The sequence below is a fragment of the Phycodurus eques genome, chromosome 14, assembly GCF_024500275.1.
Source record: "Phycodurus eques isolate BA_2022a chromosome 14, UOR_Pequ_1.1, whole genome shotgun sequence".
Taxonomy (NCBI): Eukaryota; Metazoa; Chordata; class Actinopteri; order Syngnathiformes; family Syngnathidae; genus Phycodurus; species Phycodurus eques.
This window is the reverse complement of record NC_084538.1, coordinates 12,260,358-12,284,751: the sequence shown is the minus strand read 5'-3', so window position 1 is coordinate 12,284,751 and position 24,394 is coordinate 12,260,358. Positions and strand designations below refer to the sequence as shown.

General features: G+C 41.5%; 1 protein-coding gene across 6 annotated transcripts in view; it reads right to left on the bottom strand.

Annotated features, from left to right (window-relative positions):
- eml5 (EMAP like 5) overlaps nt 1-24,394 on the bottom strand; it is a 51,490-nt gene that overhangs the window by 9,469 nt on the left and 17,627 nt on the right. For 2 of the 6 annotated variants that reach the window (XM_061695461.1, XM_061695460.1), the window contains exons 5-38: nt 19,690-19,875; nt 18,713-18,848; nt 18,517-18,540; nt 17,976-18,177; nt 15,235-15,372; nt 14,890-15,146; nt 14,568-14,780; nt 14,337-14,504; nt 11,195-11,301; nt 10,990-11,108; nt 10,714-10,900; nt 10,499-10,604; nt 9,908-10,001; nt 7,576-7,676; nt 7,276-7,469; nt 7,010-7,121; nt 6,738-6,865; nt 5,881-6,022; nt 5,615-5,767; nt 5,397-5,528; nt 5,223-5,311; nt 4,510-4,686; nt 4,228-4,429; nt 4,018-4,144; nt 3,788-3,802; nt 2,379-2,457; nt 1,980-2,109; nt 1,798-1,896; nt 1,536-1,556; nt 1,280-1,453; nt 969-1,177; nt 625-782; nt 401-515; nt 124-312 (exon numbers count right to left, since the gene is read on the bottom strand). In XM_061695461.1, coding sequence (XP_061551445.1) covers nt 124-312; nt 401-515; nt 625-782; nt 969-1,177; nt 1,280-1,453; nt 1,536-1,556; nt 1,798-1,896; nt 1,980-2,109; nt 2,379-2,457; nt 3,788-3,802; nt 4,018-4,144; nt 4,228-4,429; nt 4,510-4,686; nt 5,223-5,311; nt 5,397-5,528; nt 5,615-5,767; nt 5,881-6,022; nt 6,738-6,865; nt 7,010-7,121; nt 7,276-7,469; nt 7,576-7,676; nt 9,908-10,001; nt 10,499-10,604; nt 10,714-10,900; nt 10,990-11,108; nt 11,195-11,301; nt 14,337-14,504; nt 14,568-14,780; nt 14,890-15,146; nt 15,235-15,372; nt 17,976-18,177; nt 18,517-18,540; nt 18,713-18,848; nt 19,690-19,875 — 4,683 coding nt within the window. Of the gene's footprint in view, nt 1-123; nt 313-400; nt 516-624; nt 783-968; nt 1,178-1,279; nt 1,454-1,535; nt 1,557-1,797; nt 1,897-1,979; nt 2,110-2,378; nt 2,458-3,787; nt 3,803-4,017; nt 4,145-4,227; nt 4,430-4,509; nt 4,687-5,222; nt 5,312-5,396; nt 5,529-5,614; nt 5,768-5,880; nt 6,023-6,737; nt 6,866-7,009; nt 7,122-7,275; nt 7,470-7,575; nt 7,677-9,907; nt 10,002-10,498; nt 10,605-10,713; nt 10,901-10,989; nt 11,109-11,194; nt 11,302-14,336; nt 14,505-14,567; nt 14,781-14,889; nt 15,147-15,234; nt 15,373-17,975; nt 18,178-18,516; nt 18,541-18,712; nt 18,849-19,689; nt 19,876-24,394 lie in introns of those variants that run through there. The other 4 variants (XM_061695463.1, XM_061695462.1, XM_061695464.1 and 1 more) reach the window with 3 other exon arrangements.

Sequence of the window (24,394 nt, the reverse complement as noted above, 5' to 3'; positions counted from 1 at the left end):
CTTGTATGGAAATGTTAAAATGTTACCTTAAAATATTGAGATAAATCCATGCCAAAACAGCATCATAACCTCTGCCAAGGAGGTTACTTTTGGTAAATGGGCTGAGTGAAGTGAGTGACTGACCTTCTCCGGAATGTCCCAAAGTCGAACTGTCCCATCCTCTGCAGCAGACAGAAACACGTCTCTGGTTGGATGTGTCCCCAAACCCCAAATTGGCCCGTCCATGTGACCGTTCACCAAAATGTTGCATGCTGCATTCTTCTCACCAACCTCAATAATCTCTGCATTCCTGGTTCCGACCAGGATTTTACCCTGATACAGCAAAGAGCAAAAACAATTTCCGATGGTGAAAAGATTTTTGCTTAATGATGTAATCAAGCGTCGTGTTTTTCATAGCTACCTTTCCTCTACATACAGAACGCACACAGTCAATGACCTGTCCAGTTTCTAATCGAAAGGCTCGACAGCGTTTCAACTCCTGATCCCAAAGCTTGAGAGCTCCTCCTTCCTTTGACCTGCAGAGGAAAACAGGAAAGGCCTCCATGAAAATCATCCTCACCATTATCCTAATTTATTGAACCCATAGATCATGCGAAATATGCGGAACAAGGACATGTAACTCACGGCCTTTCCTTGCCTCCAGTGACAATGAGGCCATCTCTCAGCGTGGTGTACATGGTGAACACGGGACCTGTGTGGGCTTTGGCCACTATCCTTACAAGAATGTGCTCTTTCCACACACATACATCCCCACTTATAGTACCTGTAAATGTCAAGTTATTCTGAAAAGAAAACAAATCTGCACTAATCTAGTGGTCTAAGAGAGCAGAGCAAGCAATGCACAAATTGTTCAGCAGCATTTCATCTGAGAAAAAGAATGTAGCAAAGCAGCATTTTAAAACAAACACATTCTTAGATTAACAGCAAGCCAACTTGATGCTGATTGACAATGACCTGAAGACACTTACCGCTCCAAAGGCGACAGACAACATGGTCTGCATGCGGGCATCTTCTATAGAGCTCAGCACTCCTTTCTTGCTGAGCAAAGCTCGCCCTGCTAATGTCCAGAAGCGGACGTGCTTGATCCCCACAGAGACAAAATGAGTGTCCGAGTCTGGACGGAACTCGGCCACAAAGATCCTCTGCGTGTGACCAATGTGGCTGGCCACTTTGGCACCTGAGAGACAAACCCCAGGGTCAAATAAAAGGTGAGCTGAGCTGTGGTCAGTCAGAGTTAAAAAGATTGTCTAAAGATGTCCCATGCAAGATCAGCTTGTACCTTCCTGCCACTTCCAGATGGTGACGGTGTGTTCAGAGTCTAGGCCCACAGACAGCAAGAGCTTCCCTGTGGCACTGAAGCTGACAGAGCACACCCCACCTGAGTGGAAACAGCGCAGCACCGATAATGTCTGCTTGGTCATGGCGTCCCAGATGTGAATAGAAGGAGATGTGGCTGAGTAAGCAAGAAAGCAGAAATGTAATAAGACTGTAGATTTGTTTCTTTCAAAGCTTAGACACTTAAAATCATTTCTTACCTGACATGTCACCAGTGTCACCTAAAGGGACAGAAAATGAGTTTTACTGATTGAGGTATTATTCAAGCTTGTTTCAAAAGCCACTCATTCGCCCTCTGGTAACTTTTTATATGAAAAGAAGTACATTTGATGTAGTGATTTTTGCAAGCAGATTGCATTGAGAAAGCTTGAGGGAGGGGGAGTGGCTACTTGATACAACGGAGAAAAGGGAAAGAGGAGCGAGCGGCTGCTGACGCAAGAGGCTGTCATCTCACAAACATACCTACTTGGCCAGTTGCCACCACGTTGGGGAATTTGGGATGTTGATTGATTGTCAGGCACAGAATGTCATCACTGTGTTCAACATAGAAACTTTGGCAGGCTGCAAGAGAATAAATACACACAAGCTGTTATTACTTCTGGCTACAGTGTCATGTAAAACTACATCCGTGTGTAAAAACCAACAGGTGGTCAAGTTGAGCACGATGCCAACTGAGGCTGTGTGGTAAATGATGTCTGCCCCCTCATTCAGGTAATGTACGTTATTGCGGCAGTCATTGCCACGGTAACCGAACACCAGCTCCAACACTAGATCCTATGGAGAAAGACAGAGCAGGTAGTCAGAGAGTTAGAAAGATGGTTGTCATGACAACAAAGACATCCACAGCCAGCTCATAGCTGAAATCATAATTCGATTAAGATCATCGGCAGAGAATTTGTCTGAGCAGTACACAAATCTTCAAATAAAATCATGTTGGACAAAAGCATTTTTAATCATTTGCTCTTCTAAAACACACCAGAAAGCATATCTTTATACAGTTTACAGTGTTTGTAATGATCTGGTCATCATGAATTTACTCTTACTTCAATGGGTCTCTTCTTTTTGCCGACATTATTGGTCTGCAGCTTCTCAGGCTGTGGGAGGGCTCTGCTAACAGGAGGCCTGGAAAACACTGCTGCGTTACAAAGGCTGCTTATCACCACCCTAATTGCAATAGTGATGCATTGTATGTATTCCATGAAGGAGAAAATGTGTTGTTGTTGTGGTAATTTACACAATTACAAGGGGTTTAATGATAAAAACAATAGCATGTTTACTTTGATTAGAATCTGGCAGTTACAGGGTAGCACTCAAAGTAGTATTGTAACTTGTGCTACATTACAAGTGCACAACCAATAACATAACTGAATTAATGACTGAAGGGCAACTGCCATGTCTTTACTGAACAGCACCATGTTTAATTTCTATACAGACAATTGAGCTTTGCGCATGCGTAAAAATAACAAGCAGCTTACCTTGAACCTCTGCATGGCAGCAATAGCAAAGAACAAACGAGAATTACTCAACAGATTTCATAAAATACTCAATGCTGCTCCTCACTGGATATGCACTTCAACAACACCTCAGCTGCTGAGGACATAAAATAGAGAAGTGAGCACCATGCTGTAACCATGACAACCAAAGTCCATTTCAAGGACATCTGCTGCCTTGTGGATGGCTGTGTGTGCTTACATACTGTAGTTCATAGACTATTTCAGCCGTTCCATAAAAGAGTTACTCTCCATTTTGATCATATAAATAAAACATTGCATGATTTCTATTATTTTTAGGGGTTGGTTAGAAGCCATTTTGGGCACATTCCAGGACTCGTACTTTGACAAATTCCTACTAGGAAATACCCCCAAATGCTCCCCAATCCAAAGCAGGTATACTAGATAGCTGGGGGACGGTAAATGACCAAGCTTTTTTGCCTATGTTATTTAATATGGGTGGAGCATAGAGCCAAGTTTGATGATCTTTTCAAGGGTTTGACATGAAAAAGGGGCAGCGAGGGCCCGTTCATCACTATTTGCATTTATAATTCATAGTTATTGTTATTTAGGAAGTATATTTGTTTTGACAGTGTGCAAGTGTCCATGTCTACCTACTGTATAAACATGTTTTGATGACATCACACATACATCTTAATAAACTACTCAGACAAACGTTGTGGAGCACACATCAGTTAATTAGCTATTCAACCAGTGTATGGCTGTGCCCCAGTGCACAGAGCAGGATCCATAAAGGCATAGTTGATTAGTTTGGCTTGGAAGAACCTAACTGGCCCACACAGACCTCAACCCCACCAAAACAATTTATAGTCAAGAAAGTGGAATTCATTACCATTAATGTTCATTTCAAGATGGTGTTGACCCTTGAATATGTATATTTATGTGTAATCATGACTACTTGGATGCAATACCCCAAACATGTATGAAACATAAGATCTTACCTGACCACACCTTGTCTTCAGATGGAATAAAAGAAGGAAGCAGGACAATGATAGAATGCAGCCATTACAAGAAAGAAGAAGAGCAGAAAAGGTGCAAGTTATTTTAAAAGGGTAGGTAGAGAGGTGAATTTATAGATAAGAAAAAGACGCTGACAAAAAAGGTCTTGATGACGCAAGTCATATTTTCTTTGATATACTGAAATCTTTTCCACAGCTTCACTGAAGAATACCTCTCATCCACAGAAGGCTCTTTTAGTTGCAAGTGGGGTTTTATACCAGTCATGGGGCGCATGTTGGTGGATAAGGCTTTGATGGTATAGTTAATCTCATTCTCCTTTGTCACATCGCTGTCATAACCTGATTAGGAGAGAAAGGAGAGATACAAATATAACAGGGAAATTTCCCCCTGCAAAAAAAGGTCAAAGAAGCTGCTCTCACACCTCCATCATCCTCGCTCTCGATGTCCGACTCCTCGCTGTCACACTGTCTGAGCTCCCTGTGGGTCTCAAGTTCATGGGTCCAGATCATGAGGCACGTGTCCCCCCCGCCAGCCGTCACCAATAGGCTGTCTTCATGGGTCCACCGCACATTTGTAACATGCGTGCTGTGAGCCACATAGCGTTTGAACTTTGCATACTTGCCCTGGGGGAGAAACATCTTTCATCAACTTGCTAAAGTAACAAACGTATTTTGTGTGTCGACTGTTGAGCATTGTATCTTACCCTAACAGGATATCTGAAGACCTTTATGTATCCTAGATCATCTCCTGTGGCAAGCACCTTCTTGTCATGACTAAGGCAAGCAGAGGTCACCTCTGTGACCTCGCTGATCACAGGCCAGATGCCCTCAACAGACGTACCCAGAACACATGTCCACGTACTCCAGTCGACCTTCTCCACCTAAGACGCGTAGATAAATAGATTATTTTATGTTCTGCGTCAGAGGCAATTGGACATTTTGTTGTTTAAGATTTTAAGTTCATCTATTCATCTATCTTCTATACCGCTTATCCTCACAAGGGTGAGCTGGGGCTTATCCCAGCTGACATAGGGTGAGAGGTGGGGTTTAGACCAGTGGTCCCCAACCGTTCCGCCATAGACCGATTCATTGAAGTACACCTATTTTGTGGACTGACAACCATTCGTCCACAGGGAGGGGGGGGGGGTGTTATTGGGATAGACTGTCCCCGACGAGGGGACAGTCTATCCCGGGCTGCTGGAGCCTATCCCAGCTATCTTCGGGCGAGAGGCGGGGTACACCCTGAACTGGTCGCCAGCCAATCGCAGGGCACATAGAGACAACCATTCACACCTATGGTTAATTTGGAGTTTAATTCAATTTAGATTTTTTTGTTTCTTTCCCCACACCATCTATCACCTTCCTTATATTTGTCTCTCTCTCTCTTGCTACTGTCGTGTTTCTTCTCCCAGCTTACCTCTGTGGCAGGGATGGTCTGCCTCTTGCCGCGAGGCGCCTCAAAGAAAAACTGCTCTTTGGCACTAGTATTGACTTGGAGTAGTTTCCCTGTGAATTAAAGAGCCCACGGGGTCACCGTATTTAGCGGTTATTGAATATTACTGTGCAAAGATCAACTATAAAAGATGTTTACCTCTCCTGTCCCAATCCAAGTGGGTGATAGAGTTGAGACATCCTTTGCACACTCCCACCCGTTTGCTGCTCATTACATTGTAAATATCCACAAATGTGTCTCCTGATGCCACTGCAAGGTACTTGCCAGAACCTGAACAGAGAGATGACAACATCACTAATTGGTTTATAGTCCTGTTTTCAAAACCTGGACTCGTCAATCACAAGGGATCCACAAACCTGGAGAGAATTTGATATCTGTGATGATGTCCTTGCGGTGGTGGAAGGACACAAGGTCCTCTAAGGTGTCTGCATTCACAATGAGAAAGCTGCCATCATTCAGACCGACCGCCAAAGCTTTGCCATCAGGGGAGAAGCAGCAGCAGCGGCCACCTGTGGAGGACAGACAGGGCACTGGTTAATGGCTTAGGACCTAGTCACTTGCAGTCAGGATAAATGCACAGGACACTAGAGAAAAAAAAATACTACAACAGTTGGTGACTCACCTTTCCTGAGCTTGCGCACTGCCAACATGCAGTGACTGGGAGAGAGGTCCCATATGCGCAGGGTTCTGTCATCACTGACAGTGGCGCACAGAGGGAGATGGGGATGGGTGGCGAGTCCCCAGACTTCACCTTCCATGTGACCCTGCATGACGAAACGGAGCACTTTGGTATTTTTAGCTGTATGGTACAATATAATCTACTGTGAGGTTTAATGAAGGCTTTGAGGATTAGAAAGCATGCTATGCTACTTATAGTGTGTACAATTCTTGAATATGATCTAATAGTTTTCAGTGCAGCAGCTAATTAAAGAAAACCTTTACTTCACTTTTCCCCTCATCAATTGATCTCATCAGTCAGAATACAATTGTAATTGTAAAGCATTCAAAAAGGGGCAAGCAATACCACTCTGACAGCTTAAAGACAATGGGGCCTCACTCAGAGAATCCTCACATTACCAAAACGGCATGTTTGTTGTTAGCATTGCACCGTTGAAGAGAGCAAGCCATTTTCAACACTTAAGATTGGTCAATAATTAGTAAAAATATCAGACCCACGTGGGGACTGACCAATAGTATAGATTAGTAAAAAAAAAATACAAAATTGACAAAATTTAGACACAGATTTTGGCTTGACCCCATCTATATATTACGAATATAAATAAAGCCCTTTTTGGTGTGTTCTGGAAGGCATTGCGATAAAAAAAGCATCCCTCTAACCATTCAATTCTTCACACTTTAAAATCTTTACTAATTTTCACTCTATACCATTTCACCATGCTAAGCTTGCTGCCTGTTTCATAGCTATAGTATATCCTATTTAAGTGTTTCGAAGTAATATTCTTAGTTTTGCCATCTCACCTGGACAAGCAGAGTAATGGGGCCACTTTTGTCAACCTCCAAAATCTCTCCATTCTTAGTTCCCACAAGAATGTGGCCGTGGCCTAGCGATATGGCACGTATGGAAGGGTTGTCCTCCAAAAGCAAGCCTACAGAGTTGAGAAAATAAAAGAAGTCATGCTTGAACCAGGAATCATGAGGAATTTCTTTCAGCTATACCCATTGAATGTTGTCAGTGTAACTGGAGCGAATAGATACAATATACTATATCTGGTGCAAGATGACCATATTACCCTTAGAGCCTGGAGCGAGGACTGCCCTCTTGATGGCATAGGTCTTGAGGCATCTTTCAAATGTGTCATCCCAGAGCGCGACTATACCATCCTTCCCTCCAGTCACAAATCCCTGCAGAGATAGTATAATGGCATATTCAAAGATCAATGAACATGTCACTAGCAGACATAAAATTAATTTCACAGTGCACCCCCCAGGGAGATTATTAACAGGCCATTTATGATTTGAATTTGGTCTGATTTGCAATAAAAATCTCTTTCATTACCTTTTCAAGAGCATGCATACTGAAAACGGGGCCGTCATGGGCTTTGACAGTCTTCATCAGGAACATGTCCCTCCAGATGCAAATGTCACCGGTACACGTGCCTGAGAAGACCATCTCCTCCGACCAGCCATAGACAGCACACATCATAGTCTCCGTCTTTCCCATGTTCCCCTTGCGTCCAATTAGCCCACCACCTGAGAGAGTGAGAATAGGCGCACAGTAAGATGCTTCGCTTCAAAGTCAGACTTCAGCTTGTTATCAGCGCTGCTTGTCAGCAGCAATAAGACGACTGGCTCGTACCAGCTTTATGCCAAAACTTCATATGTTTTACACCGGCTGTGATGAGCTTGTCAGGCAGGTAGGGATTTATTTTCACCACAAAGATCTTGTCTTTGCTTCCACTGAAAACACAACAATATTTATTATTAATGAAACAAACTGGATGTGTTCCAAATTCTACATTACACAAAATGTGTTCTTCCTCTGACCAACCTCTAGCCCTCCTTCAGGTTTTATGGAAATTACTCCCTTAATTTTGTGTAATCCCGTTGACAGGACAGGCAAACATGGTACTAAAATTAGAGAGGCCACTCGCTCAAGCCACACACAGACTTTACACTTCATTTAAATACCTTCCAACTTATTTTTGCTAATGAAACATAAGTAGGACTCAATGTAGAGACCCATGAAAAAATATTAGTTCATCTTCAGATCTTAAAAATGTTCAAATGTTTGGATACTTCAAAAAGTAGAACTGCGGTCCACCACATCATGTGCATGCATCCAGGAGTCGACTTCATTTTAACAAAATCTGTACCAAACTCTGTCTTTGACACCACAATTTATCCCACAGGGCACTGATGTTTATAAAAATCGATTTGCAATGATAAGGCCAGGTTAAGGCGGCACGGTGGACGACTGATTAGCACTTCTGCCTCACAGTTCTGAGAACACTGGTTCAAATGCAGCCTCGCCTGTGTGAAGTTTGCATGTTCTCCCTGTTTTGTCTGGGTAATCTGGTTTCCTCCCACATCCTAAAAACATACATGGTAATTTAATTGGAGACTCTAAATTGACCGTAGCTGTGAATGTGAGTGCGAATGGTTGTTTGATAATACAGTGGGTACGGAAAGTATTCAGACCGCGTTAAATTTTTCACTCTTTGTTATAGTGCAGCCATTTTCTAAAATCATTTAAGTTATTTTTTTTCCTCATTAATGTACACACAGCACCCCATATTGAGATAACAATAAAATCATAATTATTAGTACTGAAATTAGCCTCTTAAATTAATAAATTGTTGGACAGCGTGGAGGAGAGTAGTTTACATGTCTGCCTCACAGTTCTGGGTTTCAGTCGTGTTTGCATGTTCTCCCCGTGCTTGCGTGGGTTTTCTCTGGGTACTCCGGGTTTCTCCCTCATTCCAAAAACATGAATGTTTGGTTAATTGAAGACTAAATTACAGGTGTAAAACCTGTGGCCCAGGGGCCACATATGGCCCACCACATCATAGGGCCTGCTAATGCAAGTCTACTTCATCTTTAACAAAATCTGTGCCAAAATGGCAAATTGTCTTCACTTTTAATAACACTGCCATATTGCAAACATTTTTTATTACCAAACCCATTTTTACAATAAATTGAAATGGTTAAATGAAGTATTTTCCAAGACTTCTGATATCAAAACTAGTAATCCGTCAATTTGTTGTGTTGTATATGTAATAATATGATGAGGCCATTAAATATACCGTATAGGAAAGAAAAAAAATACACCCTATTTAATCCATATTTTGCATTCCTTGCCCATCTTCCTCCCTGTATACCATGAAGCCTCATCTTCTCACACCCACACTTTGCCTCCCAACTGATTACTACTCTCAGGCCCTTTTTCCCCCCCACAATTGCATTGCACAGCACCCACCAAGGTCTGCAAAGCAGATTAGTGGCGACAGAAGCCAATAGAAGAGCAAAAACCAAACGCATCAGGGTCAGTTTAAATAGAGTTGAGACTAAATATAAAAATCAGGTGGGCCGAGCAACAAAGAAAAAAATAAATAAATATATATATATATATATTTTGAGATATGGATGTTTTACAGTTACATATTGTATTTCTTGCACTGTGGTTATGTTATTGTATTCTATTAAGGCAGCTATTAGGACCAATTACAATCAGTGATTCTGTGTTACCACTTTGCATTACTCCTTACTTTTGATGGCCCATTGGTTATTATATAATGTTGTTGTACCTGGGAAATATGGTCTCCTTGTCAAAATAAAATCCGACATATCATGCTCTCAAGAAGACGAGCACCGAAAGTAATTCTCATTCATTATGGATACAGTTGGCGCCTGGGGCCATACTCTAACTATTCAAACCTTGGCAGGCTTAAGTGTCGCAGTGGAGCAGGCTCTTAATCTAAAAGGCAATTCCCTTTCTTCCCTCTCCGAACCATGAATCACACTGTCATCCATGCACGGCAAAGTGGCTCCGATTTAATCCTCGTTTATTAATGTCCATATTGAAAGAGAGAAGCTTCAATAATCTTAAATATTAGCACAAAGGTCTGTCAGAGCTCTCTCTGTTTCCAGATAGCAGCATCATATAAACAATGTCATGTAACCCCACTCACCACATGGCTGAGAGCTTTTCCCCTTTCCTCCAGTCCCAAAGCACAATGGTGTGATTGTCATCCAGGCCCACAGAAGCCAGGCGCTTGCCATCCGCTGTGGAGTGTAAATCAAACCCGTGTTATTGGCAGAGATGGATCAAGCCACCATGTTTGTCTTGAAATTTGACCATTTTTAGCAGGAGATAAGAAGCCTGGCAGAATTCAAGAGAGGCGATTGATTGATACCTGGAATGTTCTATGTCAGCGTGGGGGACCAAATAAAAGAAGTGCTGCTAATTTGCTACTGTATAACCGCAAGATGCCTGGGGAAATTTTTTTTTTAACTCTGACACTTATACATTAAGGGATCTGTCTGGAGATTAGATGATTAGGGTCAATATTACTATAAAGTGCCTTAGGTGTCCTTATCAGAATCATTGAGTCATCATGACAATGTAGCAGAATAAAGAAACTTAAGTCTTTACCACACAACTCCAGTACAATGATAAGTCTCTTAAAATGTGTTTCCTGGATTTTATTATGGATTCTTAACAGTATAACCTCTACCTAAAAACAATGAATATGAAGTTCAATATGGTGATATTGACTCACCTGAAAAGTCCAAAGTGCACACTCCAAGCTGGTGGAAACCCTTCAACACAGACATTGGTTTTAACATTTCTGTGTCCCATATGTGGATGGAGGAATCTCGGCCAACCTGGATTGACATAAATCATTATTTGAACACAACTTCTTCAGTTACATCTTAACGTACAGACGAGAGAAGAATGCATTGCTGGTGTCTCTCCATATAACTCTAGAGCTACCTGGCCTGTTGCTACAAAGTCCTTGAGGGGGTGGATAGCCAAGCAGAGAATGTCATCATCGTGGCCCATGTAGAAACGTTGGGTGTTCTGCTGTCTGTTGTACACGATCCCAACAGCAGCCACATGGTAAACGATTTCACCAGTCTGGGTATAGAACAAATTACTTCTGCAATCATAGCCCCTGTAGCTGCAAAAAGAAAAATTACAAACGTTTATGAGAAAACCTCTATTTGTCATTTTATTTGTTTCTAATTGACCATTAAAGTGCAAGCTCACCCATGAATAAAGTGCAACTTCAATCCATTCCCAGGTGCTCTCTCTCGCTTCTTCATAGCGATTGCTCGATGTTTCTCGTTGCACTGCTCTTTGAGCTGAGGTAGGTCTTCTTTATAAACCTGAATTCATGCATAAACGTGTGACATGTGCTTAATAAGAATAAATGGATGTCCAAAATGGAAGGTCATGGGAGTTCATCACAAACCTGTCGTCTATACGTGAGCTGCGTTTCCTGCTCGATTTCCGAGTCCATTTCAGGCACATCTGACTGATCAGAGTCTGATTCTTCACTGTTAGAGTCTGCCAAGGTCTCTAAAAATACAAACATAGTTTGAGTTACATCTAGCTGGAAAATAGCCGACGACTGGTTAGCACATCTGCCTCACAGTTCTGCGGACCGGGGTTCAAATCCCGGCCGCGCCTGTGTGGAGTTTGCATGTTCTCCCCGTGCCTGGGTGGGTTTTCTCGGGCACTCCGGTTTCCTCCCACATTCCAAAAACATGCGTGGCAGTTTGATTGAAGACTAAATTGCCCATAGGTGTGAATGTGAGTGTGAATGGTTGTTTGTTTATATGTGCCCTACAATTGGCTGGCGACCGGTTCAGGGTGTACCCCGCCTCCCGCCCGAAGATAGCTGGGATAGGCTCCAGCAGCCCGCGACCCTAGTAAGGATAAGCGGTTAAGAAAATGGATGAATGGATGGATAGCTGGTAAAAAAAAAAAAGCCTCATCTTTCACAAAATTATCATACACAAAAGCAACTGTGCTGTATGAGTAAACGTGAGAGTAGCATGTTATAGTACTGTTTTTCCTCCTGTTTAGCAGCCAAGCCGAAGGTTTAAGTACCGTATTTTCGCGACCATAAGGCGCACCGTATTAAAAGACGCAGTCTCAGTTACGGGGACTATTTCTGTATTTAACACATACATAAGGCGCACCGTATTGTTGGGCGCATGTTAATACATCCGCTAGCTTAAAACATACGGTAGCATGCATGCACGCATGCTAGCGTATGTTTTTAAAAAGGCAGCGGGAGCAAAACTGAGTTCGGTTGTACTTTATTGAAGTATTTAACAATGTAAACAGTGAGTTCGGTTCTACTTTATTGAAGTATTTAACAATGTACTCACGTTAGTTTTTGATCAATCGTCATCCAAAAGTCCTCATCATCTGTATCTGAAATGAACAGCTGGGCAAGTTCTCCATCAAACATGCCGGGTTCCCTCTCGTCATTGTCGGAGTCAGTCTCATTGCCGGGGGCCTGTTCAGCAATGATGCCGGCTTGCAAACCATGGATTTGTTGATCTTGAATTCTCTCGCGGCTTCTCGATTCCCATGTTCCTCGGCGTAACTGATAGCTTGCAGATTAAACTGTGCTTCGTAAGAGTGTCTCTTCATAGGTGCCATTTTCGGGGGTCCTTAGCCAAACCGATGTTGTGTAAAATTCATCTACCAGCACTATATAACTACTGGGGGCGTGCCTTTAGCGTCTTCTTTCATGCGCACCCTTCCCCCTTTAACGTCCGCATGCTGTCCCCAGTCACATCCGTCTTTCCTCTATATAAGCAGCGTGTCGGCAGGAAATTCTCCCAGTCAGTCAAGCGGGGCGCTCATCAAAGTCACACAACATTTACAGATTTTGAAACTCGCTGCACACATAAGGCGTGCCGCATTATAAGGCGCCCCGTCCATTTTGGAGAAAATTCAAGACTTTTAAGTGCGCCTTATGGTCGTGAAAATACGGTATGCTGATGCTGCACACTGATGCTGAGCCAAAAAAAGTCAATAATATGAACTGCGAGTTAAGGAGGGTTCCTCACAAGGTCCATTAGGAAAATGAAAAGGAAAGGCAGTAGGGTGAGTTTTAATTTTAGAGCACCCAGGTGCACTCTGTCTGCGGAAAAATAATGAGTTGGAAATGACAATGCAATTATAAATTTTTCAACACTCATATTGAATGGATGTTGTTTCAATATTATGGAATGGGAACAATTTAGCATGACAGTTTAGTGCATCAAGCCCATAAGACTGGTGGGAGCAGTACAGTTGAAAAGAGGTGGGCACAACACTATTATTGTCAATTGTTTACAGCAGGGGTATTCAACTAAAATTTTAAAAGGTCCAGATGGAGAAAATGTGTTGAAGGTCAGTATTTAGTGTCTATTTATTGTGATATATATTTAAGTAGCCTGCCAAGTCATCTACATCTGCTTGTAATCAATACCTCAGTCAAATCCAAAAACCTTTTGCCATTTATTATTGTCAAGTCACACGGAAATAAACAAATACGTATGACTGCTGATATGTACAGTTGTGCTCATACGTTGACATACCCTGGCAGATTTTGTGAAATATTGTTTTTTTTAATTATTATTATTTTATTTTATTATTATTTTTATTTTAAATATGACTGATGACTGACCAAAGAACATCATTATTTTCTTTATGGTTATGTTTCGTTTAATGATTGTGCTTTTCTAAAATGCCTGACAGTTTAATTTGATTCCCATAAGAAAATAAAATTAAATGTGTTTTGCCTGGTCCTTCATGTTTTATTTAAAGAAATGTCTTTTATCTTACAAATTCTGCCTGGGTATTCCAACATGAGCACAACTGTGTGTTCTCTCATTTGCTGTATAAAAGTAGGGCTGTGCATTTCAAAATAAGAGCAGATAAAATAAGAGCAGATAAACAAAAAGTTATACGTGTTCATACGTGTTCTGTTTGGCATCTTCATTGACAACAATTTTTTGTCTCAAACAATTTTACATATTTTAATTTAACAAATCTTAACAATTGAGCCGTTTTAGAGTTTTTTTTTCCCCAAAGCCTTTATGTTTTGTTTCATAACAGCGTTTCTCCGTCTTTAACTCAACTTCTCTTTCTCTCTCCCTGCTACGTTTCCCCTCTTCTCTGTCTGGGCTGCGCGCAGTCAGTGATTACCACCTGAGATGCAGATTTGATTGGCTGAAGGGAGTGGCTGAACTCGCATGTGATTGGTCAGTATGGCTCGTCACTACCATAAAGCCTGTAATGCTGTGCCACTTAAAATAGAGGCGCCCTGTATGTTTTGAATTATAACCTCTCTTTTTATGGTTATGATGTGGGTCCTAATGGGACTATTTCTGAGTCCGGACCCGGACTGGGGTCTGCCAATTAGTGACCGCTTCTTTACAGCAACACAATTACTGTTCAAATAATGTAGATACATTTACCACTCTATCAAGTATAATTATTTTAACAGGTTAGAGTCATCTGTCCAGTTCTACCCATCCATTGGGAAAACGCAAAAGGATGCAAAACAGTTCCTTGGTTTCAACCAATCAAGACAGTTTCCTTCCTCTCACCTTGTGGTGCAATGTGCAGCGCTTCTTTTGACTTTCTCTCTGGAACAAACTTCCACTGGAAGACCGAGTGATCCGCTCCACCAATGGTTATAACCCACTGGTAGTCATGTGACCATCTTACATTGGTAATATGGGCTGAGTGACCTAAATATTTTTTACATTTTGCACCTAAAATCAAGAGAAATAACATGAATTCAACATCGCGTTAAGAATGTCAGTTGTTTTCTTTACCTTTTTTTATACATGGATATCGTAGAAGTTTGACTAATCCGTAGTCATCAGCTGTTACTAAGACTTGATTGTTGAAGTTAGCATCCACAGAGTTAATATCATTAACAGCAGAGTATTTGGGCCATATTCCATTAACCTCAGGACCCAGCACACATGTCCATGATGCCCACTGCACCAGCTTCAGCTCCTCCCTGTTTGTCACCTCCTTGCCACCTTAACAAAAGACACATCTTATCTCACAAGACAGAAATGAACTTGGTTTGTTTGAACAGGCAAAATTTCACACTATGTAGCTTGAAGAATGTAAGCAAAGAAGAGTTACTTGGCATCCTATAGAAGAGCCTCCTGCCGCTGCCATCGTTCGATTGTAGGAACTTGCTGTCCGTGGACCAGTCCATGTGTGTAATGAAGCTGTTGGAGCCAATGCACTCTCCTACTTTCTTGTACCTCTGCACAACACCATAAATGTCCACCGAGTTGTCATTGGAGCCAACAGCCAAATGGGCGCCATCAGGGGAATACTTCAGCTCATGGATAGCCTCCTTCCTGTCCTTGATGTGGACCACTTCTGTCATATCTCTGGAGGCGAACAAAAATAGGCTCTTCAATAAAACCCACATGGTAAGACATACAAACTTGCAGTCTTTCATTTTAATTGTGTACATGCCTGACTCGGAGAACGGTGAACGAGCCATCCTTCATTCCCAGGGCCAAATGAATACCATCAGTGCTGACAGCTGCACAGCGGATCGGCTCCTCCATGTTACATCGAGCTATCAGAGCATGGTCGATAAGGCTCCATATCCTTGTGGAGGAGCAAAAAAAAAAAAAAAAGACTGCAAATTTGTGACGAAATAACACATCGCTAGTATAAATACAGGTATTTATATACTGACATTATGGACCCAAGTTACAAAGATCCCTGTTCATTCTAATAGATTACGAAAGCTGTTAGTGCGCATGTTGCATGTGATCTAAGATTGCAAATGTCTGAGATCCCAAATAACTATGGCTAAATTGCGTGTTTGCTCACCAACAGATTGTGCAGGCTGTTGGCAGCATGTAAAAGTGGTGGAGATTGCCATATTTAAAAGTGGGTTTTAGGTAGCTTTAATGGTTTTCACCATGGGAAATTTGGGAGAGCACCGCAAGCGCAAACAGAAGTTTTAACTGATGGAATTGGAAATGTTAGCAGAAGAAAAACAAACATATTACTGAGTTACAGAAATCTATATATCTTCGATAATTTGGGGGTAGTCAGCAACCTTTTAAAAGCCATGTTTTGTTAGAGTTAAATCATTCAGAGTGTGAAGATGAAGACATCTTGCACAACATGTGACAGCACACCATAAAAACTGCTATGGGAGAGGCACCGATGGTCCTGTGTGGTGCAATAACACAGACACAAGGAAATGCAGAGTTGAAAGGAGTTTTTGTCATAACTGATATGGCATGATTCCTTCTTGTGACTGGCTCCAAGTCAGCCCTGCATTGCTAAATAGACAATCGATCGTGATCATTTTCGTTTCCAGCATTTCAAATTAGTTTTTTTCCCACAAGCGTAAAAGATCTCTTCTCCCCTTCACTGCTCATTTTGCCTGGACCACTTTGTCATGGTTACGCACAGTTTGCCGGTTTGCACCTTCCTTTCAGACACTGTATTTAAAAGACACAAAATCAGCCATCACAATTTGTCTCAGGTTTGATAAATCCCACTGCTAAAATTATCTATTTACATACACTATACTCCTCCCAGAATACACAAAATAAAGTGTGCGGCTATTATGTCCATTTGGGAGACACCATCATGGCTTTGCAGTTAGTCGATCAGCTTCCACATCTGTTTGCATGAGCAATGAAGTCTGGCCCATTTACAGTGTTGTGAAAAAGTGTTTGCCCCCTTCAGAAATTATTATATTTTTGCATAGTTTCCTCACTTTCATGTTTAAGATCGTCAAACAAATGTAAATATCAGACTAATATAACCCAAATGAACTTAAAATGCTGTTTTTAAATGGTGGTTTCATTTATTAAGGAAAAATATTCAAAATTCCCTGGCCCTGTGTGAAAAAGTAATGGCCCCCTAAACCTAATAACTGGTTGGGCCATCCTCAGCAGCAACGACTGCAATCAAATGTTTTCCACAACTGGCAATGAATCTTTCACATCTCTGTGGAGATACTTTAGCCCACTCTTCCTTTCAGAATTGTTTCAGAACAAAAATGGAGGATTTTCGAGCATGAATGATCTCTTTAAGGTTATGCCACTGCATTTCAATAGGATTCAAGTCTGGACTTGACCTTCATTTTTTTTTTTTTTTTTTTTTTTTTTTTTTTAAGCCATTCAGAAGTTGACTTGCTGGTATGTTTTTTTATCTTTAGCCTGCTGCAGAACCAAATGCGCTTCAGTTTTAGGTCACAAACTGATGGCTGAAAATTCATGGTTCCATCAATCGCAGCAAGTTGTCCAGGTCCTGAAACAGCACAGTAGCCCAAGACCATCATACTACCACCACCATGTTTAACTGTTTCTTATGATATTCTTTGCCTGAAATGCTGTGCTACATTTACGCCAGATGTAACGAGACACACACCTTCAAAAAAGGTCTGGTCAGTCCATATTCTCCCAAAAGTCTCGGGAATCATTCAGATGTTTTCTTTTAAATTTTATTTATTTATTTATTTTTTTGCAAATGTAAGACAAGCCTTTATGTTCTTTTTGGTCAGTAGTGGTTTTCGCCTTGGAACTTGCCCAGTCTCTTCCTTATTGTTGTGTCATGAACACTGACCTTAACTTAGGCAAGGGAAAATAATGGCTCTCCCTATGGTTCGCTGGAATCCTAAGCTTTAGAAATGGCTTTTGTAACCCTTTCCAAACTGATAGTTCTGTGATTTCTTTGGAACGTGCCATTTTGTTGCAGCTTTTTTAGATCTTTTGTCCGACTTGATTTTGTCAGGAAAAATTCTGTTTGAGTGATTTCTTGATTGAACAGGTCTGGAGGTAATCAGGATTGGGTGTGATCAGTGAAAAATAACCAAACATTGTGATGAGCCACAATTAATTCATGATTTAAAAAGGGAAGTAATTACTTTTTCAAACAGGGCCAAGTAAATGAATGTTTATTTTTTCCTTCATAAATTACATCCCCATTTAAAAACAGCATTTTAAGTTCACTTGGGTTATATTTGTCAGATATTTACATTTGTTTGATGATCTTAAACATTAAATTGGGGAAACTGCAAAAAAAAAAAAAAAAAAAAGAATTTGAGAACGGGCCCAATACTTTTTCATGCCACTGTATGCAAGAGTAAATCAGGCCCTATATTAGCAGAGATTCTCGGACACAGGAGATATCATGATACACTGAAATACTGATATAAAAACACTGTAACTTGTTGCAACTCTCACCTGACAGAGCGGTCGTCACTGCCTGTCATAGCAAGAGGCTTGGTGGGGTGCACAGCCAGCGCCCACAGCTCGCCCTCACAGTGACCCTGCATGATAAGGAAAGGCTTGTTGCGGTCGTGGACCACCACCTCGAAGATCTCACTATCTTGCGTGCCCACCAGGATGTGGTCTCCCCGCCAGCAAACACTACGCACAGAAAGCCCTAGCCACACACACACACAGGAAAATATCAACACAATACAGTCCGAGCAGGTTTAATTAAACTTGACTTAAGGGACATAACATGGAACATGAAGACAGGACGTGTAAATAGACATCAGGTGGCTAATTAATAAGGCAGAGGTTTAACAGCAGCACATGACAGCATGTTGCCATATGTAACTGCCATGGAGGAAGTGAGCATACGGTGCACTTTATACATGACCATGACATCTAAAAATATGTTGCACAACTGATTCACTAACCACAAAAGTACAATATGGGGACGGCTACAAACAGACTGGCATGGCTGTTAAATCCACCTTTTTAACGCATTACCCACCTCTGCTATTTTCAACTCTAGCTACTGTTAGGTCCAAGATACAAGAAAAAAAAGGAAATGGAAGAAAGAAGAAAGTGAGTGTTAGTAGGGAGAACAGAAAAGAATGGCTTAAGCACCATGGTGTAGATATGCCACTTGTTGAGGTGAGCCTAATTTGCCCTGCAACCTTTACTGAGTGAAGGCATTTTGACATCACCTTTATATCCTTGGTCTGTTTCCCTGAGATCAATGACAGTAATTGGTTTGAAATTGAGATCCCACAGGCGGACGCAACCATCTCGTCCCCCAGTGGCAAAACCCTCTTCGCAAGCGTTCATGCTGAAAATCCCTGACTGGAGGAAATGACAGGCTGTTAGTGTGCGATAAACGACCTATGACAGAACCAATTCTGTGCGGCAAAGGCAACTGTTTAACAAGGTCTTTACAGCTGCACACTTGCTACTAGGGCCTCAAAATCGCACAGAGCTCGAAGGAGGAGCAGGAGTTGCTATTAGTTACTTGCTATTATCACTCCTTTGCCCATGGCATATTGAGTACTAGGAGGCATTGCTGTTGAAACCCGAGTGAAACATTTGGTGGGACAAAAAAGCAGGAATCAGCATGTACTGTAGTTATTATCCCCTCCCCCATACCCCAATTCCCTAACAAAGCTGTTGATCCCATAGATATAATTTAATCCTGTGTAGCAAAAAAACGGATCCTTCTCTATTGAGCAGAATCAAGCAAGCATGTGCATTGAAACGATTTCAAGCCAGAAACCACTGAATCGTTTTGGATCGTATCGTTCTAAATGAACCTATATCGTTCTTGAATTGAATCATCAACCACAAATCATGATATGAATTGCATAGTTAAAACGAATTGTTACATCCCCAGTGAGTATGATGTATTTTATTTAAATTCTAAAATTTTGTTATGTTATGCTATTAGATAAATATTGATTCTGAACTTTTCCGGATCATGTACGTGGCACAGTTTCCTGCTGTTATATTGGGTTTTTGAACAGTAGTGATGGTTTCTATAATTACAACATGATATAGGTGGTATTAACAGGAGGATTAAGTCTGATATCGCCCCAATGTAGGCCAAATGCACGGCCGGTCGCTGCTGGATGCCTTTATCGTCATTTGTGTATATAGCAGTGCTTATCTACCGTAGTTGGTTTAAACTTACCCCATGAGCCCCTTGCACTGTTCTCATCAGGTTGATCCCTTTCCACACATAGATGTCACCGTTCAAGGCACCGGAATACGTGACCTCATCCTTGGCACAAGCCAGGCAGAGGATAGTTTGGAGATCCCCGGTCTTGCCGAAAACTCCACGTTTGGGCGTGAGAGCATTACCGCATAAACTCCAGAACTGCACACACAGACAGAGGAGTGAAAAACGATGGTGGTAATAATCCCGTGCATAATCCTGTTGTGACACAGCAAGTGGACAATTACGTAGTGTTTGTATACAACATTAATCAGAAATTCAGCGCTGTACGGTTCAACTAACACATACACCCACAGATATCGGCTATATTGAGAGACACCAAAGTCAAATACATATACCCCCCCCCACACACACACACACGTAAGTGGGGCTGTAACCACCTGATCAACATGCACAGACACAGGCCCACACACACACAGACAGAAGCACGCTCATTATTTATAAGCAAGGTCATCGGGATGCATGGGCACAGCCTCATCTGACGGCTAAATCCATCAAAGAGAGGAGGTGAGAGTAAAAGGGAGGCGCCCTGTCTGCATCGAGATTAGATCGCAATGAGCTTCTCAAATGCTGACACACTGCTGTCAACACGTGAAAACGAAGTCGCACTCATCACTGACAGGCAGAGGGAAAATAATAATACTGATTAATGTGTTATCAATTATTATTTATTTATAGTCTAGTGACGCTTAACAGGGTGACAAATCTACTCGACAAAAACATCCTGACATACCAGAGAATACAACTTGCCTCCAGACTAATAAACATTTTGGGGGTTAACAAGGGGCATTGATTATCACAGACAGGGATCATGAGCATGGATACCACCTGTCATCAAAATTACAGACTAAAGTATTGGGACAGCTGGCCCTTGAACCGACAGGAAATGAGTATGGAAGAAACTCTCATTCTACTATTTGCAGCTACTGTATAAGCCCTTTCATTATTCTGGGAAGACTACAACATCTTAGAGTGTGTCTGTGGGAATGTTTGTTCTGATCAAAGAACCTTTGTAGGCCTGGCTCAAAACCTGAGTTCTAGTTCAAGCCAAAGGGCTTTGAAGGGGCTAAAATTCACATCCTATGGTTCTTCCACACCAAACTTATTGAAGCATGTCTTTATGAACCTCTCTTTGTGCAATGGGGCACAGTCATGCTGGAACTGTACAGGGCCTTCACCAAACCATTTGCATAGACCTAGAAGCATACACTTGACAAAATGTCAATTGTGCATTCAATATGCTGAACTTTAGTTTAGGAAAACTGAGTAGTTTGCCCAATGCCTGATTGATTAATTCATTGACTAAGTTTCCCAATAAAGTGCATACGTTGCTATAAAAAACCTCGACCGGCCAGGACTTTCCTAAGTCCTTACATGAACAATGACAGAGCATTTGTGTGAGCTTGTGCATGGGGTTGAGAATGAAGGTTAAATCGTACACATCACAGGTGTGCAAGTAATGTGGGACATAACTGTTTTTGGGACTGTGTTGAGATGTGTTAAGTGGTGGTTTGGAATTAGGTGGGATGGGGGTTTCTTGTACCCCAGAATACTACAGAGGCTGCAGAAATGGATGCAGCATGATTGCGCAGCCCTCCCTGCCCACAACTGATAAGGCAGCGAGACTCGGGCACCAGCTAATCCCTTTGCTGTTTGAATTGCTGAGAGGAGACAAGAAGCCAGAAGGGGTTATGATGAGGCCAGCGGCAGGAGCAGAAAAATGATTGGGGGAATGTGGGAAGGTGGAAATGAGCGGGAAAAAAACAAATCTATGCTGAACTATTCCGAGTTCCTTTCACAGAAACTAAGGGGCAAATATTTTATATTTTTATATATATTTTTATTTATATACATGTTCCCTCGCCACCTCGCGCTTCCCGTTTTGCGGCTTCAGTGCTTCGCGGGATTTTCCAAAATATTCATAAAAAAAAAAAACAATTAATACAAAAATAAAACTGAAAAAAATACAGGCATCTCAGCAGCCATATTGCGGAAAGACGCGTTGTTTCATGTTGATGCACGAGAGAGAAGGTTTCCCTGCATGCCAAACAAAGAGATGAGTTGACTCAGAGGCTTTGTACATGCCTGTACTGTACTGTACATGCCACGGGCACTCATACAAGGCGCGTGATTGGTTCCCAGCGCGACATCGACCAATGAGAGCACGAGTGGATTTATCCCGTGAGCTGATTGGCTGCGCATTATCGCAGCCTCACCCAGCAACTTTCCTTGTTGTGTCTCGTCCACGCTGTTGATTGTCTCGCATACTGTATCTTAGTGTTGTGTTAGTGATAACCTTTTTTGATTTGTTAAGCCCTTACAATGCCGCTTCCTTCGGGGCGCCCAAGAGGAAGAAGATGATGATGACCATCAGCGAAAAAGTGAAACTTTTAGATAGGAGGGCAGACGTTATGCACCTGTGGCACGCCATTATGGCATGAATGAATCTACAGTGCGGTACATCAAGAAAGAGGGAGCAAACATCCGCAAAACTGCTTCAATAAGGAAACGAAACGTGTGGTAACACCTTGTACAGGGGAATTTTGAAGCAAAAAGAAAAAACAAAGACAACAGTTTTCTCCGGGCACTCCGGTTTCCTCCCACATCCCAAAAACATGCATGGTAGGTTGATTGGAAACTCTAAATTGCTCTTAGGTGTGAACGTGTGCGTGAATGGTTGTTTGTTTATATGTGCCCTGCGATTGGCTGACGACCAGTTCTGGGTGTACCCCGCCTCTTGCCCAAAGATAGCTGGGATAGGCTCAAGCACGCCCGCAACCCTTACACGCCGGTACAGTAAATGGATGGATGGATGTACTGTACTTAAAAAATAGTGACATCATCAGCTACGAGTCAGTGTTGATTTTCATCACATTAGTGTCGACTTAATAAAATCTGAACACGCAAACCCTAGCAGGTAGTATAGGTGCAGCAACTGTTCTTCTAATTTCTGCAGCCAGTTTAGGCGCCAATCTCATTGAGCCAAAATTGTACCCCCAAGACAGTTGCTGCTATATTAAAAAAAGTCAAAACTTACATAACCTTATCATTATGAATATTACAGACAAATTACACATAACCAAGAATATCACAGTTAATAATCAATCAAAAAAATGCTCATCACAAAAACATGACTATTACTTCAAACAGAAATGTGAAAACATGGAATTTCAGAATTATAGAATGGTCATCAAGCTTTCTGAATTTAAAAGTACATTTCAATTTAAATTGCTTCCCGGGGTCTTGCACTGGAAGTGGCGACGTACACATAGCAGACATTCATGCAGCTGCCAAGGCAGGGATGTCAAACATTTTTGTCACAGGCCACATTGGAGTTACGGTTTCCATCAGAGGGCCGTTATGTCTGTGAAACCATATAAATGTTTAATCGCCTCATCATATTTTCATATATACACAACAGATTCATGGATAACTAGTTTTGAAATTAGAAGTATAGGATAATAGTTTATTCAGCTATTATTCAAGTTATTGTAGAAGGGGTTTCGGGATAACTCGTTTTGAAATTTGAAGTCAAGAATAATAGTTTATTCAACTATTGTTCAAGTTAATGTAAAAAAGGGTTTTGGTAAGAAAAAAATGCTTGCGTTAGCTTAACATTTATTAGATACGACAATTTTAAATTTTGGTACAGATTTGATCAAGCATTACGGAACTTGACACATAGTTTGCTTTCACAGGCAACATAAAATGGTGTGTGCTAAGAGATTGATTCCCATTGAATGTCCCTTTCACAATCACCCTGTGATCGACTAGTGATCAGTCCAGGATCGTTTTAGTCAGCTGGGATTGGCTCTAGCATTTGCCATTATCCTGAACACGACAAGCAGTACAGAATGTGCATGATCTTGAATCTCACTTTCAAAATTGAAAGTGGAGTGTTGTTGTTTTACTGGTAGGCAATGACAATTTTACACAATTTGAGATTGACTAGCATGGCAACATTAGACTCCAGGATATGCTCCACAATCTAAGACAGCCTTCTTCATGCAATTTACTTTGGAGGGGAATGTACTTCATCAGCTTTCCCTGTCACACTACAGTAACCCTGAGCAATGTCAAAGTGTTAACTGTTACGTTAGCAGGGGTCAGCAAAGAGCACTCAGAAAAAGTAGAGGAGCATTTTTGGAAGGTACTGTTCCCACAGTTCTTGTCCATCTACATTGAGTCAAGCTCAATCCTGTGGCAATTCACATCATTGCCATGAAAACACTTAATTTCCAAGACTACATATTTTGATCGTTTTATAAGATGCGCTGCTCAGCCCCTCTCTTCTTCAAGTCTAACGTCTGTCGAATGTCTGTCACAATCAAAGCAGTTTTCTATTACTGTAATCAAAATGGCTTACTCAATGTAACACTAATTGGCTCAGTCCATTTACCTACAGCATGTCATCCTGCATTCTCATTACATTAGTGAGCTGTATCACACATCAGTCAGTCATTCATGATGACTTCAGTGCCACATAAATAGATAAACCAACACAACTGAATGTGAGCCAATCATCCAATACTGTCTGCAAGCTATTGATTCAACAATATGTTAATTATTGTGACTGTAGTTTCCTGTGGTGTAGCTAATTATGGTAAGCAAAATATCCAATGATGATCCTCATCGATGCCAATCCAAAGTGAGTGTTGCT